The sequence below is a fragment of the Nematolebias whitei genome, chromosome 6, assembly GCF_014905685.2.
Source record: "Nematolebias whitei isolate Nwh7 chromosome 6, NemWhi1, whole genome shotgun sequence".
Lineage (NCBI taxonomy): Eukaryota > Metazoa > Chordata > Actinopteri > Cyprinodontiformes > Rivulidae > Nematolebias > Nematolebias whitei.
Genome location: NC_056503.1, coordinates 27,974,693 through 27,994,532, shown reverse-complemented (window position 1 = coordinate 27,994,532; position 19,840 = coordinate 27,974,693). Strand labels below are relative to the sequence as shown.

At 41.6% G+C, this 19,840-nt stretch overlaps 1 protein-coding gene across 1 annotated transcript in view; it reads right to left on the bottom strand.

Moving 5' to 3' along the window:
• mettl16 (methyltransferase 16, N6-methyladenosin) overlaps nucleotides 1-19,840 on the bottom strand; it is a 40,759-nt gene that overhangs the window by 19,570 nt on the left and 1,349 nt on the right. The window contains exon 3 of the mRNA XM_037677476.1: nucleotides 970-1,157. Within this exon, the coding sequence (XP_037533404.1) occupies nucleotides 970-1,157 (188 nt within the window). The remainder of the gene's footprint in view (nucleotides 1-969; nucleotides 1,158-19,840) is intronic.

Genomic DNA, 19,840 nt, shown 5'->3' with positions numbered 1-19,840 from the left:
TTTCATTTTGTTTATTGCAACAGGCCTATCTGCAACTTTTATGTTTGTTTTGGACTATGGAGATCTTTTGTATATGATTACTTCCTCACAATGTCTTAATATGCTGGACTCTGTCTACCTATCTTCTCAGAGGTTCATTAAAAACTGCAAAATGTCAACTCACATTGCGATTTCTACTCAAAGGTGGGATGGCCTGATCTGGCTGCCCAAAGGAACTCCCACTGGTTAACTTTTATTTAAAAGGCACTCCTGCCGGCCTGTATTTGTACTGAGAAATGTTGACTCTTACACTTTTCACTCACATGATTTGCTGCTTCTTTCTGTCCCTTTGGCTCGGGTAAGAAAACTTTCAATCACGCTGCTCCCTCTTCTTGCTACAAGAATCTCTGAGACTGACTGAATTCATCTCATTCAGTGATTTTACATCCAAACTAAAAGTTCTTGAGGCCAATTCAATGACATGCATCTGTTTTTTTAATAGCTTGACATTTTAATTGCGTAAAAATTTTTGTGTTGCATTTGTTGCTGCCTCTTGGCCAGGACTCCCTTGAAAAAGAGGTTTTAATCTCAATGGGGTTTTATTCTGGGAAAATAAAGGTTAAATATATATATATTTTTTTTAATCTAATTTACTAACTGTTGTGACAGATTTGTGCGCACAGATTTCCAAATGTCTTTATCAGAGAATAAGACGAAAAAGACTAGTATATTCAGGAAATCAAGTTCAGATGTAGTTACATGGTAAGTTCTGACTAAGACAGCTTCAAACCTCATCTGATCTTAATAGACACTCTGTTAGCCAAGTTGATCTATACATCTCAGCTGATTGAAAAGTGGTCTTTTTTTTAAAATACGTGGACATGGTGCACCTCGTCATTACGGCATTAAGAAGTATGACTCCTCAGTGACTGCATCACCATTCAGTATTAGATTATGTGCAGGCGGTGATAAATGTAGAGTTGGCGATACCGATGTCGATGCCCCTGCGTGGCTGCTTCTGGCCATCGATGAGGTCCTCCACCCAGTGGATGTAGTTGAGGCGCAGGGGGACGGTGGGGATGAGGCGCTCCAGAGGGATCTCGATGGTCAAACCAAAGTCCTCCTTCAGCAGGGTGCAGGTCAGCGCTCGCACCGCCTCCGGCTCTTTAAAGTTCACGCTGAAGGAAAAATACATTGAGCGACATGAGAATAACAGCACTATTTTTTCTTTAATGAACACAAAATAAATAAAAATAACATTGATTGGTTAAAGTTAATATCTAGGTTCAGTTATGCTTTTTAAATCACGTTTGCTTAAATCCATTCCTTAGATTTAAGATGAACAAATCAATCTTTCGTGATATCCAACCAACGTTGTTGCCAAATTTCCACTTTTCCAAAAAATTTGACTTAAAACAATGCTGTCATGATGACAACAGGGAGCAAAAGCTTTAAAAGGCATGAAATTAAGAACAAATCTCTTTTCACATACGACTGTACCACCAGGTACAGCTCAAATGTCATCTTGAAGTGCGCTGATGACACCACCATCTTGAGCCTCATCACCAACAATGATGAGAGTGCCTACAGAGATGAGATGAAATCACTGACCAGCTGGTGTCAGGAAAATAACCTCTCTTTAAATGTCAGCAAAAGAAAGGAGATGATAGTGGACGTCAGGAAACAGCATGGAGGCCAGAACTCCACTGTCTACATAAACAACGCTGAGGTGGAGCAGGTCAGCAGCTTCAAGTTCCTTGACGTTCACATGAGGATCTGTCCTGGACTTTACATACAGACACTGTGGTCAAGAAAGCCAGACAAAGACTCGACTTCTTAAGAAGACTAAAGAAGTTTGGTGTCAACACCAGCATCCTCACCAACTGTTATAGGTGCACCACTGAGAGCCTGCTGACAGGCTGCATCACACGGTGGTATGGGAACTGCACCAGTCAGAAAGCTCTACAGAGGGTGGTGCAAACAGCAGAGGACATCACTGGTAGCAGTCTCCACACCATCCAGGACATCTAACACAGTCGATGTCTGCGTAAAGCAGCATCATTAAGGACCACACTCACCCAGCACAAGGACTCTTCCATCTACTACCCTCAGGCACATGATACAGGAGTCTGTCATCAAGCACAAAAAGACTCAAAGACAGTTATTACCCACAAGCTGTCAGATTACTGAACTCTTGATAATAATACTGCACTATTGAAAATAACGTTGCACTAAGCCACATCTGTGACACGTGTCACGTCATCGTCATGTTGTTTACAATATCCCTTTTGGACCTTGTAAATATATTTCTTTTCACTTTTTGGTACTTTATTTTGTACTTTTATTGTATGCTTTAGTATTTCTTTTTTTTTTTTTTTAACGAGTCAAAACGGTTCTTCTCATCCTGAACCTTTCATTGCACTGTCGACCTTGTGTTAACAAATAAACAATAAACTAAAAGGCAGATTTCTCTTTAGCGCCTTGCTGGTCTGCTTGTTTTACTTCAGAGGCCACCTGACAGAAATTTACCAATGCACCTAATACAGCACTTCATTAACCTGCCGCTCCTTATACCAAGCACCATTACTCACGTATTACACGCACGAGGGACACCAGGAGGGATGAGCAGCCCATCAATTTACCCTCCCGCTGAGGACAAAGATTTTCAACTCAGACCTCCCACTCTCTACTCCCAGCTCTTGTTCAGTCCCCCGTCTTCTCTGCGTTTAATGATTTCAGCTGTCGTGCAGAACGAGTGGGCGAGATAGGTGTAATTAAAGCGTCGCAAAGCGCTTTCGCACCTTGGCAGAAGCAATTAGGCATCCTGGTGATTGGGTGCGTCTCACACCACACATGGTCGGTGTGAGCACTTTCCAACAGAGGAAAACGTCTTTTTATTATTAGTTTTTTATTACATCTGTCAAATGAGAAGCTACAAACAGGATTTAACGCGGTCATAAACATCCTGAATTTGTTTTACTTTTCTAAATAAGTCAAATTTAGAGAAAGTCAAACATTTTTTTTTCCCCACAACAAATAAAAGTTTATATAGATTAATTTTCCTCGTCATTTCTCTTGAATGCAAAATGACCAAAAAACTTCCATATACTAAATAAAATCAAGTGTTAAAACTTAGTGTTAGGGACTACATCAGTCTGTGCAGCTCAAGTTGTAATGTCAATCCTGTTAACTGGTTTAACCTGTGGATTTTAACCAGTCACTAACATGTTATGTCACCAGATTCAGTGCCAAAAACCTGACAAAAATCTTTACTAAACGACCACAAACTGACCAAAAAAAGGCTCATGTCATGTGATTTTAACAAGAATAATTGAAGGAACAAACTTTGGACAATATCCAGTCACGTCAAATAAAAACCCTTTAAACGCACATGTAAAATTAAATTTTATTTAAAGGATTATTTCTTGAAATACTGCATATCACCCGCTGCCTGCTGACAGGAACTCTCCATGTTCATTAAAAAGCAAATGGGTCTCAAACAGTCAGTTTTATTCTGTGTCTATAATCCTAATAAAGTCATTTATGTTGAGTGAACAGCTGCTGAGCTGTCAGAGAAACCAACGCCTGCTTTCTCTGACCATTTCCCATGATAAAAAAACAACCCAGTGATGAAATTAACACTTTAAAACGGTCCTGAAACGTTGGGAGGAACCAGACAAATGAGGGGACGTCTTTATCAGGATGACGCTCCATTTCTCACACACAACTCTCATTAGATCAAGATCAATATTCAAACAGGGAGGTAGCTCAGGCCGACACTATTTTTAGTCCTCTAAGTGAGTGTGCAATGCAGACCGATCGCTCCCATAAGCAGCAGCATCACTGCAAATCTCCATGGCAACCACACCTACTGAGCAGACGAGGGGAGCACGCAAATCCGGCCACGCTGGAGCAATGGCTGATGGCAGAAGGAGCGTGAGCGCGCCCGAGATCTACGCCTTTGCTGCCACGTAGGGTTCGCCGCTGCGTGCTTACGCCATGAATGTAGCATCAGACGCATGGTCGGACAAATGCGAGAGGAAAACTTGCTAGGAGGTGAGATTCTGCAGCTGAACTGTGAAGACGAGTGAGATAAAGACAGGTGCAGGCCAGGTGAGCAGCTTCACTTGTTCTGAAGAGTTCTCGTTTCAGACAAATAAAGATGAAGACATCATTAAACCTGAGAAAGGACCACGGCCGAGACAGAGTTGCATGAAAACACACAATAACGCACACTCCATCTCTGCCCACAGAGGTGACCTTCAGCAGCATTTAACACTCAGAGCACTGGGAATCATTTTGTGCTGACGAGCAGCGCTTTCTAGCTGCTTTTTATCTATCTATCTATATACAGTGAGGAAAATAAGTATTTGAACACCTTGCAACTTTGCAAGTTCTCCCACTTAGAAATCATGGAGGGGTCTGAAATTTTCATCTTAGGTGCATGTCCACTGTGAGAGACATAATCAAAGAAAAAAAAAGAAGAAGAAGGAAATCACAACGTATGATTTTTAAAATAATTTATTTGTGTGTTACTGCTGCAAATAAGTATTTGAACAACTGTCAATCAGCAACAATTCTGGCCCTCAAAGACCTGTTAGTCCGCCTCAAAAAAGTCCACCTTCACTCCACTTATTATTGTAAATTAGAAGCACATGTTTGAAGTTGTTAGCTGCATAAAGACACCTGTCCACCCCACACAATCTGTAAGACTCCAACTACTAACATGGCTAAGACCAAAGAGCTGTCCAAAGACACCAGAGACAAAATTGTAGACCTCCACAAGGCTGGAAAGGGCTATGGAGCAATTGTCAAGCAGCTTGGTGAAAAAAGATCAACTGTTGGAGCAATTATTAGAAAATGGAAGAAGCTAAACATGACTGTCAATCTCCCTTGGACTGGGGCTCCATGCAAGATCTCACCTCATGGCGTATCAGTGATACTAAGAAAGGTGAGGAATCAGCCCAGAACTACACGGGAGGAGCTGGTCAATGACCTGAAGAGAGCTGGCACCCCTGGTTCCAAGGTTACTGTGGGTAATACACTAAGACGTCATAGTTTAAAATCATGCATGGCACGGAAGGTTCTCCTGCTTAAATCAGCACACGTCCAGGCCCGTCTGAAGTTTGCCCATGACCATTTGGCTGATCCAGAGGAGTCATGGGAGAAAGTTATGAGGTCAGATGAGACCAAATTAGAACTTTTTGGTCTTAATTCCACTCGCCGTGTTTGGAGGACGAAGAATGATGAGCACCATCCCCAAACACCATACCTACTGTGAAGCATGGGGGTGGAAGCATCATGCTTTGGGGGTGTTTTTCTGCACATGGAACAGGACGACTGCACTGTATTAAGGAGAGGATGACTGGGGCCATGTATTGCAAGATTTTGGGGAACCACCTCCTTCCCTCAGTTAGAGCATTGAAGATGGGTCATGGCTGGGTCTTCCAACATGACAATGACCCAAAGCACACAGCCAGGATAACCAAGGAGTGGCTCTGTAAGAAGAATATCAAGGTTCTGGAGTGGCCTAGCCAGTCTCCAGACCTAAACCCTATAGAAAATCTTTGGAGGGAGCTCAAACTCCGTGTTTCTCAGCGACAGCCCAAAAACCTTGCTGATCTAGAGAAGATCTGTGTGGAGGAATGGCCCAAAATCCTGCTGCAGTGTGAGCACACCTGCTGAAACACTACAGGAAACCTTTGAACTCTGTAACTGCAAACAAAGGCTACTGTACCAAATATTAACATTGATTTTCACAGGTGTTCAAATACTTATTTGCAACAGTAACACACAAATAATTTTTTTTTTTTTTAAATCATACATTGTGATTTCCGGATTGTGTTTTTTTTTTTTTTTTTTAAGTCTCTCACAGTGGACATGCACCTAAGATAAAAATTTCAGACCCCTCCATGATTTTTAAGTGGGAGAACTTGCAAAGTCGCAGGGTGTTCAAATACTTATTTTCCTCACTGTATAATACGCAAAGTCCTTACAAAAGCAAAATGAGTGCGTTACTTAAAACCAGCCACAAATTCCAAAATGAACATGTGAAAATCTAACTTTTAACTTAACTAAAAAGACAGACAATTTGGGTACAAACAGAAACAAAATAGTCTAAGAATTAATAAAATGGGATAGTTTCCATCTAAAAGTTACTTTAAGTGACACTTAACATTTTCTCCGGCATGAATTGAAGGTCCCGTCACACGATAACATTTTAGAGAACTTGTGTCAACAAATGGCAGGCATGCGCTGAAGACCGACTAAATAAAATCAACCGGAAGCCGTTTTCGGAAGTATACATACTGTATTGCGAACGAGTTGAACAAATACATCTCTTATGAGAAGCGTATCCATAACTTATACTTACACAAGTGTATGAGTGTTTTTTGATTTATGCAGAGCTTTTGATCAACATTAGTGTAACGTGTGAAGAGGACATTGGACTGTGATGAGGGCGAGTGTGAAAACAATGGCAAACACGCTGAGTCATAGTTAAGTGTACGATTAGAATAAGTTACCAGCACGCTGATTTACAATGGAAAAAGTTGGTCGTATGTCAGTGTCAGCCCAAAAATATGTAGATCATCCGATATGTTACAGATCTGTTAGAAGTAAGTTGCTCAGAGCTTAGACATGAGTTACTCATACGCTTCACAGCTGTCCAGCTGTTTTCCAATGCATGTCAACTTATGACAAACTTACATGCAACATGTGTGAACTTGTGCATAACTTGCCTGTCGCTTACCTGTAACTTATACCCAACTTGTGAGCAACATGTCAGCATACGCTGAAAATTTTGTGCATGTACAAAATGATTGGCTGACCATCGTATTTCAGCACGCTGACAACTTTATAAAACTTACACCTAACTTAAGCAACTTGCACTAAGTGTTTGTCTTTTCATTTAATTTGTTGCATGTGATGATACTATACGTCACAGTTTAATTTCACACAGACCATTTCTGGTAACGGACCACAAACAGACTCAGTTTTTAGTGTAAATAAGTGTAGATTTATGTTAATAATAGGGGTGTGATGATACATGTGTTCGTGCCAAACAGTGATGATGCAGAGTTAGCTCAGGTACACTGAAGTACAAAACAAATAGTTGCAGTAGATCACCATTATCTTGAAACGGGCACACATTATATATATTTTGCCAACAACAAGACAGAAAAGAAGAAGGAAGACGATATTTAAGTGTGCATCACACCAACCCTGTTTAGTCCGCTTTAATCGAACTCTAGCTCGTTTTCCTAGGAAGTCCGGTTCGTTTGGGGAGGTGTGAACGCGCCATCGAACTCTGTCACGGAACAAAAAGGCGAACTCTGGCCCGGGCTAAAACCTAGGTCTCGGTCCGGTAGAAGAGAACTCCAGCGCGGTTCGAGTACAGTGTGAATGCAAACAGACCGGGCCCCGCTCCACAAGCAAGAAGTGGAGTACAGCGCAGGGCAAACAAACACACATTTATCTGACCTCATATGGAACTGTCAGCTGCCTTGTGTGGAAAACAACATTCTCCATGGTCTTATGCCTCATCTTCTGCTCATGCAGAGTCCATTTTTGAAAAATGACAAAATATAACTCCTAAAACTGCCAAAACTTGATGCCACTCCATTTTTGTTTTTATTTCCACAAGAAGAAGTGTCTTCAGAGGTATGCGTGTCGTTTCTTTCAGTAGTTCTTGGTGCAGCGCCACCAAAGGCGAGTGGGGGAATAGGTTGGTTCAACAGGTTGGCTCGACTGCACAGTGCAGTGTGAATGCAAACGCACCAGCTCAAATGTAAACAGAATATTATGAATATTGGTCCCCAACTGAACCGAGTCTACCGGACTATCAGGTGTAAAAACAACCAACACACTACATCAAAGTACAAATGGCTGTTTCAGAGCAACACAGAGGCTTCAAGACCGTCTTTCTTTGTTTCATATCAGCTGTGCTGAAGTTTCCTTGTTTTGATTTGCAGCAGTAGCAGAGAGCAATGAAAGGCACATGTATGGCAAGCAGTTATGCAAAATAATCCACGACTACAAACGCCATCTTTCCATATATAGCTGAGGAGCTCAGAGTGAATGTTGGATTTTTTTTTTTTTTTTTTGGCATTTTCATATTCTGAGGTCCAACATTTTTAACAATTTTCAGTCAGGTCATCTGGACAGTTGTTGGATTGTACAGGTCCTTCTCAAAAAATTAGCATATTGTGATAAAGGTCATTATTTTCCATAATGTAATGATAAAAATGAAACTTTCATATATTTCAGATTCATTGCACACCAACTGAAATATTTCAGGTCTTTAATTGTTTTAATACTGATGATTATGGCATACAGCTCATGAAAACCCAAAATGCCTGTCCCAAAAAATTAGCATATTTCATCCCACCAATGAAAGACAAGTGTTTTTAATACAAAAAACGCCAACCTTCAAATAATCATGTTCAGTTATGCACTCAATACTTGGTCGTGAATCCTTTTGCATGAATGACTTGCTTCAATGCGGCGTGGCATGGAGGCAATCAGCCTGTGGCACTGCTGAGGTGTTATGGAGGCCCAGGATGCTTCGATAGCGGCCTTAAGCTCATCCAGAGTGTTGGGTCTTGTGCCTCTCAACTTTCTCTTCACAATATCCCACAGGTTCTCTATGGGGTTCAGGTCAGGAGAGTTGGCAGGCCAATTGAGCACAGTAATACCATGGTCAGTAAACCATTTACCAGTGGTTTTGGCACTGTGAGCAGGTGCCAGGTCGTGCTGAAAAATGAAATCTTCATCTCCATAAAGCTTTTCAGCAGATGGAAGCATGAAGTGCTCCAAAATCTCCTGATAGCTAGCTGCATTGACCCTGCCCTTGATAAAACACAGTGGACCAACACCAGCAGCTGACATGGCACCCCAGACCATCACTGACTGTGGGTGCTTCACACTGGACTTCTGGCATTTGGGCATTTCCTTCTCCCCAGTCTTCCTCCAGACTCTGGCACCTTGATTTCCGAATGACATGCAAAATTTGCTTTCCTCCAAAAAAAGTACTTTGGACCACTGAGCAACAGTCCAGTGCTGCGTCTCTGTAGCCCAGGTCAGGCGTTTCTGCCGCTGTTTCTGGTTCAAAAGTGGCTTGACCTGGGGAATGCGGCACCTGTACCCCATTTCCTGCACACGCCTGTGCACGGTGGCTCTGGATGTTTCTACTCCAGACTCAGTCCACTGCTTCTGCAGGTCCCCCAAGGTCTGGAATCGGCCCTTCTCCACAATCCTCCTCAGGGTCCGGTCACCTCTTCTCGTTGTGCAGCGTTTTCTGCCACACTTTTCCCTTCCCACAGACTTCCCACTGAGGTGCCTTGATACAGCACTCTGGGAACAGCCTATTGGTTCAGCAATTTCTTCCTGTGTCTTACCCTCTTGCTTGAGGGTGTCAATGATGGCCTTCTGGACAGCAGTCAGGTCGGCAGTCTTGCCCATGATTGCGGTTTTGAGTAATGAACAAGGCTGGGAGTTTTTAAAAGCCTCAGGAATCTTTTGCAGGTGTTTAGAGTTACGTCGTTGATTCAGATGGTTAGGTTAATAGCTTGTTTAGAGAACCTTTTCATGATATACTAATTTTTTGGGACAGGCATTTTGGGTTTTCATGAGCTGTATGCCATAATCATCAGTATTAAAACAATTAAAGACCTGAAATATTTCAGTTGGTGTGCATTGAATCTGAAATATATGAAAGTTTCATTTTTATCATTACAATATGGAAAATAATGACCTTTATCACAATATGCTAATTTTTTGAGAAGGACCGGTATACCATACCATACCACTTTATTTATAGAGCACTTAAAACGGCGACAAGGCCAACCAAAGTGCTGTACAGACAAAACAACAGGTAACACACAAAGCAAAATACAAAATGAAGTAAATCAGAATACAGACATAAAAATGATGCAGATAATGACGACTAACCAGTGTGGAGCATACAGGTTCAATACGGGTTATAAAGCTGAGATAAGATATATGTAGATATACATATATGTACATATATATACATATATATGTACATATGTAGATTGAAAAATCACAACTCACACCTTAACAGTAGGTGTTTCTTAAGGTCTTTGTTACTCTAATTCAAGGATGAGACACCTCTGTTCCCATCAGGTGTGAAAACAGGCTAGGAATCAGTCTTAAAGTTGCATTACATGTTTTTGAAAGTTGAAAACATGAGGCCTCCTCCTCTTTTAAGAGATGTTTTTTTTCTCTTTTTACATAAATTGCTTCCTTCACCCCCCTCTCAAACCATCTGTGTTCTCGGTCCAAAACGTGCACATTTTGGTCCTCAAAAGTGTCCCTTATCTGTGAGGTGGAGGTGAAGAGCTGAGTCTTGTCCTGAGGAGGTGGTTCTCCTGTGTTGAGCCATGCGTCTGTGAAGAAGCCGTTTACGTTTAGTTTCCCCAAAGTAGAGGTCTGGACAGTCCTCGCTGCACTGGACCGCATACACTACACCACTCTGTTTGTGTATGGGTGTTTTGTCCTTAGGGTGGACCAGCCTCTGTCTGAGAGTCCTGCTGAGTTTGAAATGTACTGGGATGATGTGTTTGTTGAAAATCCTTCTGAATTTCTCTGATACTCCAGCAACATAAGGGATGACAATATTTTTCCGTCTGTTGTTCCCTTTTTTTAGTGTTTTGTAGATTTCCTCGCTGACTTGACAAAAGCCCAGTTAGGATATCCACATGTTTGGAGAGCTTCTTGAATGTGTTTCTGTTCCTTTTCCTTCCCTTCTGTCTTCGTGGGGACGCGTTCGATCCGATGCTGTAAAGTTCTGATGACAGAGAGTTTGTGTTCCAGTGGATGGTGGGAGTCAAACAGAAGATCTGTGTGGGTTGGTTTTCTGTAAACTTCAATGTTGAGGCTGTCCTCTCTTTCCATCTGAACCAAACAGTCCAAAAAAGGCAGCTTGTTGTCGTTTGCATCCTCTCTGGTGAACTTGATGTTGTTATCAACCGAGTTAATGTGTCTGGTGAATGCTTTTATATCCTTGGCTTGGAAATTAACCCAGGTATCATACACGTATCTAAACCAATGGCTTGGCGTTGTTCCCTCGAAGGAGTTTAGGGCTCTCCGTTTCACTTCCTCCATGTAGAGATTGGCAACAATGGGCGACACTGGGACCGTGGGATCTCGGTACTGTAAGATTAAATTACAGTTATAGTCAGTATAAAGCCATCAGGGGTACTAATTATACCTTCGTTTTTCCTACAAGAACCAAGGCCAAGAACATGATTAATAACACAGGTTTGAACAAAACTGGTGTCAAAATTTAACATTTTCAAATTAGGTGTCACCCAGGCTAATTTATTTTTAATAACCATTCCTTCTTCTTAATCCTTGCTTCTATCAGTCAGATCTGACAGCAGAAACTCTGAAACAAACCAGCATTTAGACAGTTTGGAGGTTAATCTGTTCCCTACCATGTTTCTGCTGCTGCCTCTGTTCTGAGCTGCTATCAGTCCTCTCCACCAGCGGCCCCTAAATGAGGGGAAATGCTCCTCCTCAGAGGATTGAGTGAGTGTCTCCCCGAGATTACTCTCATCCCCCAACCCACTGCTTAAATACTTGAAAACCCAGAAGATGGGTTCCTTCAAAAATACAAAAACCCTCACTAATCCCTCCACTGATGGAACGACAGGCTGAAGAAGAAGAGGAACTGCATTTCTGAAGACACTTTACCAAAACGGCAACAGCACAAGCAAAAAGTTGCACACAAATAATCCTGGAAGAGAAAAGTGCAGAAATCCTGGAGCTTATAAATCAAAGCAACTGGTTTATCGAGGATGCACCATTAATTTGGCGGGTGACTAGAATCATTCAATTTTCATATCAACTGACTATGGAAATAATCCACATTAAAAAATCTGATTATTTTTTACATGATTTATTAAGAATCATATCTAACTGATTAGTGTTCAGTGTGGAAGTTCCTCATGCTGAAGAACAGGTAGAGTTAGCTACTTGTTACGTCTGTATGGAGTTTGAAAATGAAGACTGGGGAACCTCGAGGTGTGAGAGATTCCTAAAAAAAAGAAACATGGGCTTTCTGTGCAGTTTCCATGACTTCCTCTGTCCAACAAAGTAGTCCCTCGTTTATCACGGGGGTTACGTTCCGGGGCCCCCGGCAATAAGTGAAAAACCACAAAGTAAAAATGACAGATATCGGAGTTGAAACAACATACCAAAACAGATCAATGAATTTAAATCAACTAAACTAAAGCAAGAGTTTATTTAGCAAGAGTTTATTGATCAAGATAACTCGATAATGTTTGTTCGCTCAACTTGAAATAATAAGTTCAGAGAGTATTGCACAGCAGCTCGGTTCTGGTTCGGCAGACCTATCCTGCAGCGATGAAGTTCACAATGTTCTAAACTCTTAAACTACGTAATTTTAACAACATATGTATAAAGGTATGTACAGCAGTTAGCTACTGTACCACAAACATTTTATATGAGTACTCGCCATCCTTGGTCTGGTTCAGTTTTGATTGGCTCTTTGCAGCCCTTGAGCACCAAAACGCTTTTAGAGAAAGCCAGACCTTCAGATAGCCAGCACAAGCCCACAGAATGGACCCGATTGAGTCCAAATCCAGATGAAAAATGTCCCAGTGAGCTCTGGAGAAACAACACTTTTGCTCCATTTCAGAAGAAGGCAAGGGCTTGGAAGCACTATTGGAGCTTCTGGGTGGGGCGCTGTTGGATTCTGGGAAATGTAGTCCTTTCGAGAGGCGATACAGTAGCTATGCGCAGAATTCTTTGACCGGATTGAAATGTGTTCCGTTTGAATAATTCAAATGTATTGTTTACATGGGCACAATCTGTTCATGATGAGCGTTTACATGCAGCGGGCTTTGTTCTGAACAGCAGTACTGACATGCGCAGTGTGGTAAACTCTCCTTAAAAAAAAACACCAAAGAAGAAGTTCTACTTCCGGGGTGAACGTAAACAAACCTGAGCACCCAAAATGGACCCGCGACAGGTTTTAATGATGTTGGAGACGTTGCTGCACTCCCTGACTGAGCTACAGGTAATACAGAACATTTTGAGCTCTTTCAAAGTTTCTAGTAGAAATGTTGTGTCGCTCACCGACCAGTTTTGCTTCCCTGACATGCTAATATTATTAGCGTTAGCCAGGCAGAAATGGCAAAGTCGCACATGCGCAGTCAGGTCAGTTTTTCACGATGAGATAAAAACGAACAATCAAGCGTTTACATGCGCACCGATCGGGTTTCGGATCGGCGTAAACCACCCGTTTCGTTCTTTTCACAAATTATATCGGATCGCGTTGAATACACAAAAAATAACCCGAACGGAGTGTTTACATGACACACTTTTATTCCGACCGGCCATTTGATCCAGTTACTTATGTCCATGTAAACATACCCATTATAGGCTTATTGAGAGAAAACTGAAAAAATGGCGGCGCCTGTCCAAAGTATTTTTTTGTTAACTTTTTACTGTACTGTATCCTGCACTGTCCCAATCCCATAAGTAATATTAAAGCTGACAATCATGTGTCGTGTACAATTTTTTTATCTTGTGTACAATCTTATTTTGAAAAACCACGAAAAAGCAAGACCGCAAAAGTCGAAACACAAAGTAGTGAGGGATACTGTAACTTGGAAGATTTTCTTTAGTTTTTGTTTGTAGATTTGCTAAAGAGCACAGTCCTAGGAACAGTTCAGATATAACACTGAGCCCTCAAGCTCCCAGGCCTCTGGTAGAGAACCGGAGCTTAAAGTAAAGTGTAACCACCCAAGCAGACATGTTCGTGGTTTTAGTTTTCTACATCGCCTTACAGCCTAGATGATTTTTTGTTACATTTGTAAATACAATTTTATCTTCACTTGTTATTCTCAATTAGCTGCACAGCTGCAGAAAGAAAAGCTATGCAGAGAGTGGTGAAGGCTGCACAGAAGTCTGTCGGAGTCAGTCTCCCCACCATCACAGATATTTACACCTCTAGATGCAGGAAGAGGGCCACCTGCATCATGAAGGACCCCACTCACCCAGCACACACTTTTTGCCCAGCTCCCCTCAGGAAGGAAGTTAAGGAGCATTAAGTGTAGAACCACTAGACTGAGGAACAGCTTCTACCCTGAGGCTGTTAGACTCATGAATCTCTAACCAGAATAATCACTGTGAACAAAAAAATCACATCATGTTGCTGCTGCTCTGTTTCATGTTGATGTGTTCGTTTGTGCTCATCTGAACACAGACTCATGTCCATGCTGCTGTTCGGTGTATTGTTTTTATGCCATTAGTGCTTAGTGTATTTTTAGTTAATGTTTTTCTTAGTTCATATCTTAGATCTTATTACTGTTTTTCTTTTACATTTTTATCATTGGATGTAACTGGGAGCCTGTTTACACAATGTTGTTCCACCACATGTACCACATGTGGTGTGAATTACAAATAAAGAAACTCCGAATCTGACTCAATTTGTACGCATCCTTTATGATTGTCTATTATTGTCATTGATGTCCACTGCTGTCAACACTTTTGTTAAAATCAGGTCTCTCATAAATGAGTCCCCGAGGCTCAATGATTAATATATATATATATATATATATATATATATATATATATATATATATATATATATGATAATTATTGTAAACGGTTAACTATAGTTTTAATGGCCCCTTCCTACAGGGCGGAGACCATTGGACAACCATTAGGCAACTCAAGTCCCCCGAAAGTTGATTCTATGGACACATTTTGGAGATCCTTGAACAAAAAGACTGTTGAGAAATCTTGCTAATTCTTCAGACAATGAACAGTCTCGTCTCTGTGAAAATGGGATAAAAGCAAAAACTCAAAATTGGCTAAAAAATTGGAATCAACAAATTTACAAAAAAAAACTGGAATCGACCTTGAAAACTTCAGTCAGTTCATCACTGGTGTTCGTCCATCTGAACATGTCACAAGAACAATTTTACGCAACCTCTTCAAAAAAGCAGTAACCAACAGCTGCACATTTGGCACAATAAACCCCAAATGTGATCTTTAACGCTGCTCAAGTCACGTTTACTTCGACCAGCGTCATCAGCGTGCCTGCTCACATATTCCTGTGGTCACAAAGATTCACACACAACTTAAAGCAAAGTGTGAAACTTCATCTAAATTTAGTTTTTATACCAACAGTCAAACCAAACGCCTGTCAGCTCTTTGTTCATCATCTGTCTGTCTGTGAGGGAAACACAGGCAGATGCACAATGCTTCAAAATGCTAATTAGCACCTGTCACAACAAGACATCAAGTGAGGTTTTAATGTGCACTACTGACTGGACCCTTCAGCCATAAATGACCAACCCACACAAATATGTTCTCAATCACACGGATGTTTGAATCCACATCTCCATTCATGTGCAAAACATGTGACTGCCTCACTGCGCAGACACACAACCTGCTTCACACAAGCAGCGAAGCACGGCAGCCGTCCAACTAAAATAAAACGAACAACATAAGCAGATGTTGAGACGCGTGACGGTCAGCGTTTTGTTCAACAAATAGGAACTAAAATTCAGAGCACACAATCAGTAGGCAGTAAATATTCAGAACAGCAGGACACACCTGGATGAAATAAAGCCTACCAATAAATACTCTGCCTTTATATGGACACATCTGGAAAATGTACCTCATCTGTGGTACCACAGGTTCAAATATCCTCTTCCAGCACCTGCAGCTCATCTACTAGCATCTTTTTTAGAGAACTTGCATACGTAAAAAGGTAGAGCATCCACCTGGATTTATTTCTGTTCTTAGGCGACATATACGTGCATCAAACATCAGACTGAGTCAGCCAGAACACCAGCAGTGCTGAATGTGTTCCTCAGAGCTTCATACGCCGCTGAAAATGCATGCTGTGTCAGTCCTAACATATGTGAATATCTGATGCGTCAGGTCAAAAAGTCTGCTTGCTCAGAAAGTACCCTGACTGAAGGGAGAGCACTGATAGAAGCTGCTTGAATCACATAAAACACAAGGAGGAAAAACAAAACGTTCATGCTTTCTTAATAGTGTTTTTTATTTGCACAATAGGTGCAAGGATTTATATTTGTTCACACATGGTTTGTGAGGTCAGTCAGTGGTTATACTGGTTACTGTGGCTGTCTTCTCACATTATAGAAGGCACAGGAAAGGGTTTATTGAGTTTACTTGCTGCGAGTATTCATCTGATTGACGCCAATACAGATATCTGATTACGGCTGGCACAATATTATAAACACTGTTCACTGTTTACTTGTATAAAATGTGACTGACACTGTAGATAACATCAACAATCTTCTTTTGTACTCCTTTTACTGTGTTAAGTCTTACAATTATTCCTCTCCTCATTAACTGAATATCCTTGTGATATAGAAATTATTATTTTAATGCTTTTATGTCAATCTAGACCTATATTACACTTATTTAAACACACTTATACAACGTGTTATTCACATATTAGGGATTGTATTTTGTATTATGTTTTATGAGGTGTTGGGTCGCCTTTATGCCTGTTCAAACATATACTTTGTGTGTGTGTGTTGCTTATAATATTTAGACACTCTTTGATGGTTTGCAGAAGGGACGGAGGGGTGCTCTTTAGGAATGCTTTAATAAGCATTAGGAGTGCTCTTGACCTGGAAGCTTTGGCCCGCTTTTACGGTCACAGGCGCTCCTTACTGGAAGGATGAGCCATCACTTTGATGATGGTTTAATTAGATCTGTTGTTCTGGTAACCATCAAACTTGTTTTGAATGCTCTCACGCGATCCGGTCAGGGAAGGTATAAAGGAAGTGTGACAGGCAACTTAATCTTGGGAAGTCCTGTGATGGATCAGACGCGCGCTGGTGCCACACGCCATTTTGATGTGATTCTCCTTTACCTGGGTCGAAAACGACTTCCCGGGCAGTGTCACGGTGAGAAGTTATTTCATATCAATCTGTGTGTTAAGAGTGTACATGTTTGTTTTTTGCTTGGCTGTTTTCTGTGGCAGGATAATAAAGGACACTAATTTATCCTAGCAGTAACAGCTTCAGTCTTTCATTTTTTCCATTTGTCTGAATATGTGCCGACCGTTTCACGAGCCCTTTTGATAAAGAATTTCATAATACACCTTGGCACCAAATGTCTGATACTGCTGGTCTTTAACCATAATAAAGCATACAGCTCAGGTACAGCATGTTCGGTTCGGTCCACGTGTGTACCGTTTCGGTTATTTTTTTCAATCATTAAATTTTATTTGTGAGAGAGATTATGCGCTGCGGAACTGAAGTTCCTAAGCGTGTTTCAGCACGGCGCTATTAATTGTTGCAGAGAGTCTTGCAGCACGAGCAGCCTAGCAGTCTATGTTTAGCCTAGTTGTGGTCTCCTGTTTGGGAACATTATGGCTTTCTTGTTAAAACTCAACGATGAGGAAAGACGTGAACAAATCCAAAGCTGTGTGTCGACGTTGTTTCACCGAGATTGGATCAGCAGCAGGCAACACGTCTAACTTGTTTATACACTTGAAACAACATTATCCGAATGTGAACGTCTCGTCTAACAGCTTGGTGCAAAGACCGATAACAGCAGCATTTAAACAACCTTTATCAGGTAATTCAGATCGGTCCAAAGCAAGAACACAAGTTGTAGGAGTTTTCATATATGGCTCTACGTCCGAATTCTGTTGCTGATGCGCCGGCTTGAAGCATATATGATTAAAGTTCTTGAGCCTCGCTACGACATCCCATCATGTCAACAACAAAAAAAGGTTAAATCTTGTCGTCTGGACCAGTTCAGTTGTACCAGCACTTTATGAAAAAGCTAAAACTGCTCGTCAAGGCAGAAGAGCCAAAATTGCAAGGTGTGCGTGTTCATATTCTCAACAATAAATTTATGAAACTATTACTTTATACAACATTATAAACCCTTAAGTCAGTTGGGTTTGTTGAAGGGTCACAGTTAGGATAAAGAAGCATTTTATTTTATTTTTTATTTGAGTTAGGTGCTTATAGACTGATCGGTTTATTTACTAGAGGTATGTGATTTATTTAAAGCATTTCAGTTTGAGGCCAAATACCCAGAGAAAAGACTTTTAAAGTCCGTCAATTGTTGTTCTTTTTAGAGTCTAGGATTTTCTGAGGTGGTGCTTGTTATGAAAAGTTTGAGAAACACTTTATTAAAGTTTATATAATAAATAATTATCTGTTGTCCTGAATTTAGGCCTTTTCATTAATGGCCAATGTGCAGACTTAGTTAAGTTAAACTTAGTTAAGCTCTTAGGAAAGTCAAATCTCCAAAACTCCTAATGCAAACCCTAAAACAAATAAACCCAACAAAAGTTATCTATTCCACAAATGTATGAAGCTGCATTACTTCGGCTGAGGTCACTGGATGAAGAGCATCTCAGTGTGACCTCAGCAGCAGTAAGGAGTACTTTCAGGAGGATTAATCCGCACAAGGCAACCGGCCCAGACAACATCCCTGGAAAAGTGTTGAAGGAATGTGCCGATCAGCTCTGTGAGGCGCTGGCAGACATCTTTAACGCCTCACTTACCCTGGAGACAGTTCCCACCTGCCTGAAGACTGCCACCATCATCCCAGTCCCAAAAAGCTCTACAGTGACTGGTCTGAATGACCATCAGCCAGTGGCCCTCACCCCGATAGTCGCTAAATGCTTTGAAAAACTGGTCATGACCCACATCAAAACAACCATCAACATCAACGAGGACCCTCATCAGTACGCATACCGTGAGAACCGATCAACAGAGGATGCCATCTCCTCTGTGGTCCACACTGCGCTCAACCACCTGGAGCAAAAAAACTCTTACGTCCGTATGCTCTTTGTGGACTTCACATCCGCCTTCAACACCATGATCCCCCAAACCCTGATGGACAAACTATCCACACTAGGACTAAGCCCCTCCATTTTTAACAGGGTACTAGACTTCTTAACAAACAGACCACAGTTAGTGAGGATCCACAACTTATCCTCTTCCACAATAACCCTCAGCACTGGCTCTCCTCAGGGATGTGTGTTGAGCCCCCTTCTGTTTACTCGGCTCACATAGGATTGTGCAGCTACCCATCCAGGCTGTCACATTGTAAAGTTTGCAGATGATACAGCGGTGGTGGGATGCATCACAAACAATGATGAGTCCAGTTACAGGCAGGAGGTGGAACACCTGGAGAGCTGGTGCAAAGAGAATAACCTTCACATCAATGTGAAGAAGACAAAGGAGATGATTGTGGACTTCAGAAGGAACAAAAACATCTACAACCCCCTGAACATAAGAGGATCTGTGGTGGAAGTGGTCTCCAGCTACAAGTACTTGGGTGTGCACATGAATGACAACCTCAGCTGGAGCAACAACACCACCAGCCTGATCAAGAAAGCTCATCAGAGACTCTTCTTCCTCAGGCGGCTGAGACGAGCTGGTCTGGGAAGCTCAGTCCTCACCTCCTTCTACAGGTGTGTAGTGGAGAGCATCGTGTGCTCCAGCATCAACGTGTGACATGGAGGCTGCACAGCTGCAGAAAGAAAAGCTTTGCAGAAAGTGGTGAAGGCTGCACAGAAGTCTGTAGGGAGTCAGTCTCCCCACCATCACAGACATCTACACCTCTAGATGCAGGAAGAGGGCCACCTGCATCATGAAGGACCCCACTCACCCAGCACACACACTTTTTGCCCCACTCTCCTCAGGAAGGAGGTTGAGGAGCATTAAGTGTAGAACCACTAGACTGAGGAACAGCTTCTACCCTGAGGCTGTTAGACTCATGAATCTCTAACCAGAATAATCACTGTGAAAAAAAAAATCACATCATGTTGCTGCTGATCTGTTTCATGTTGCTG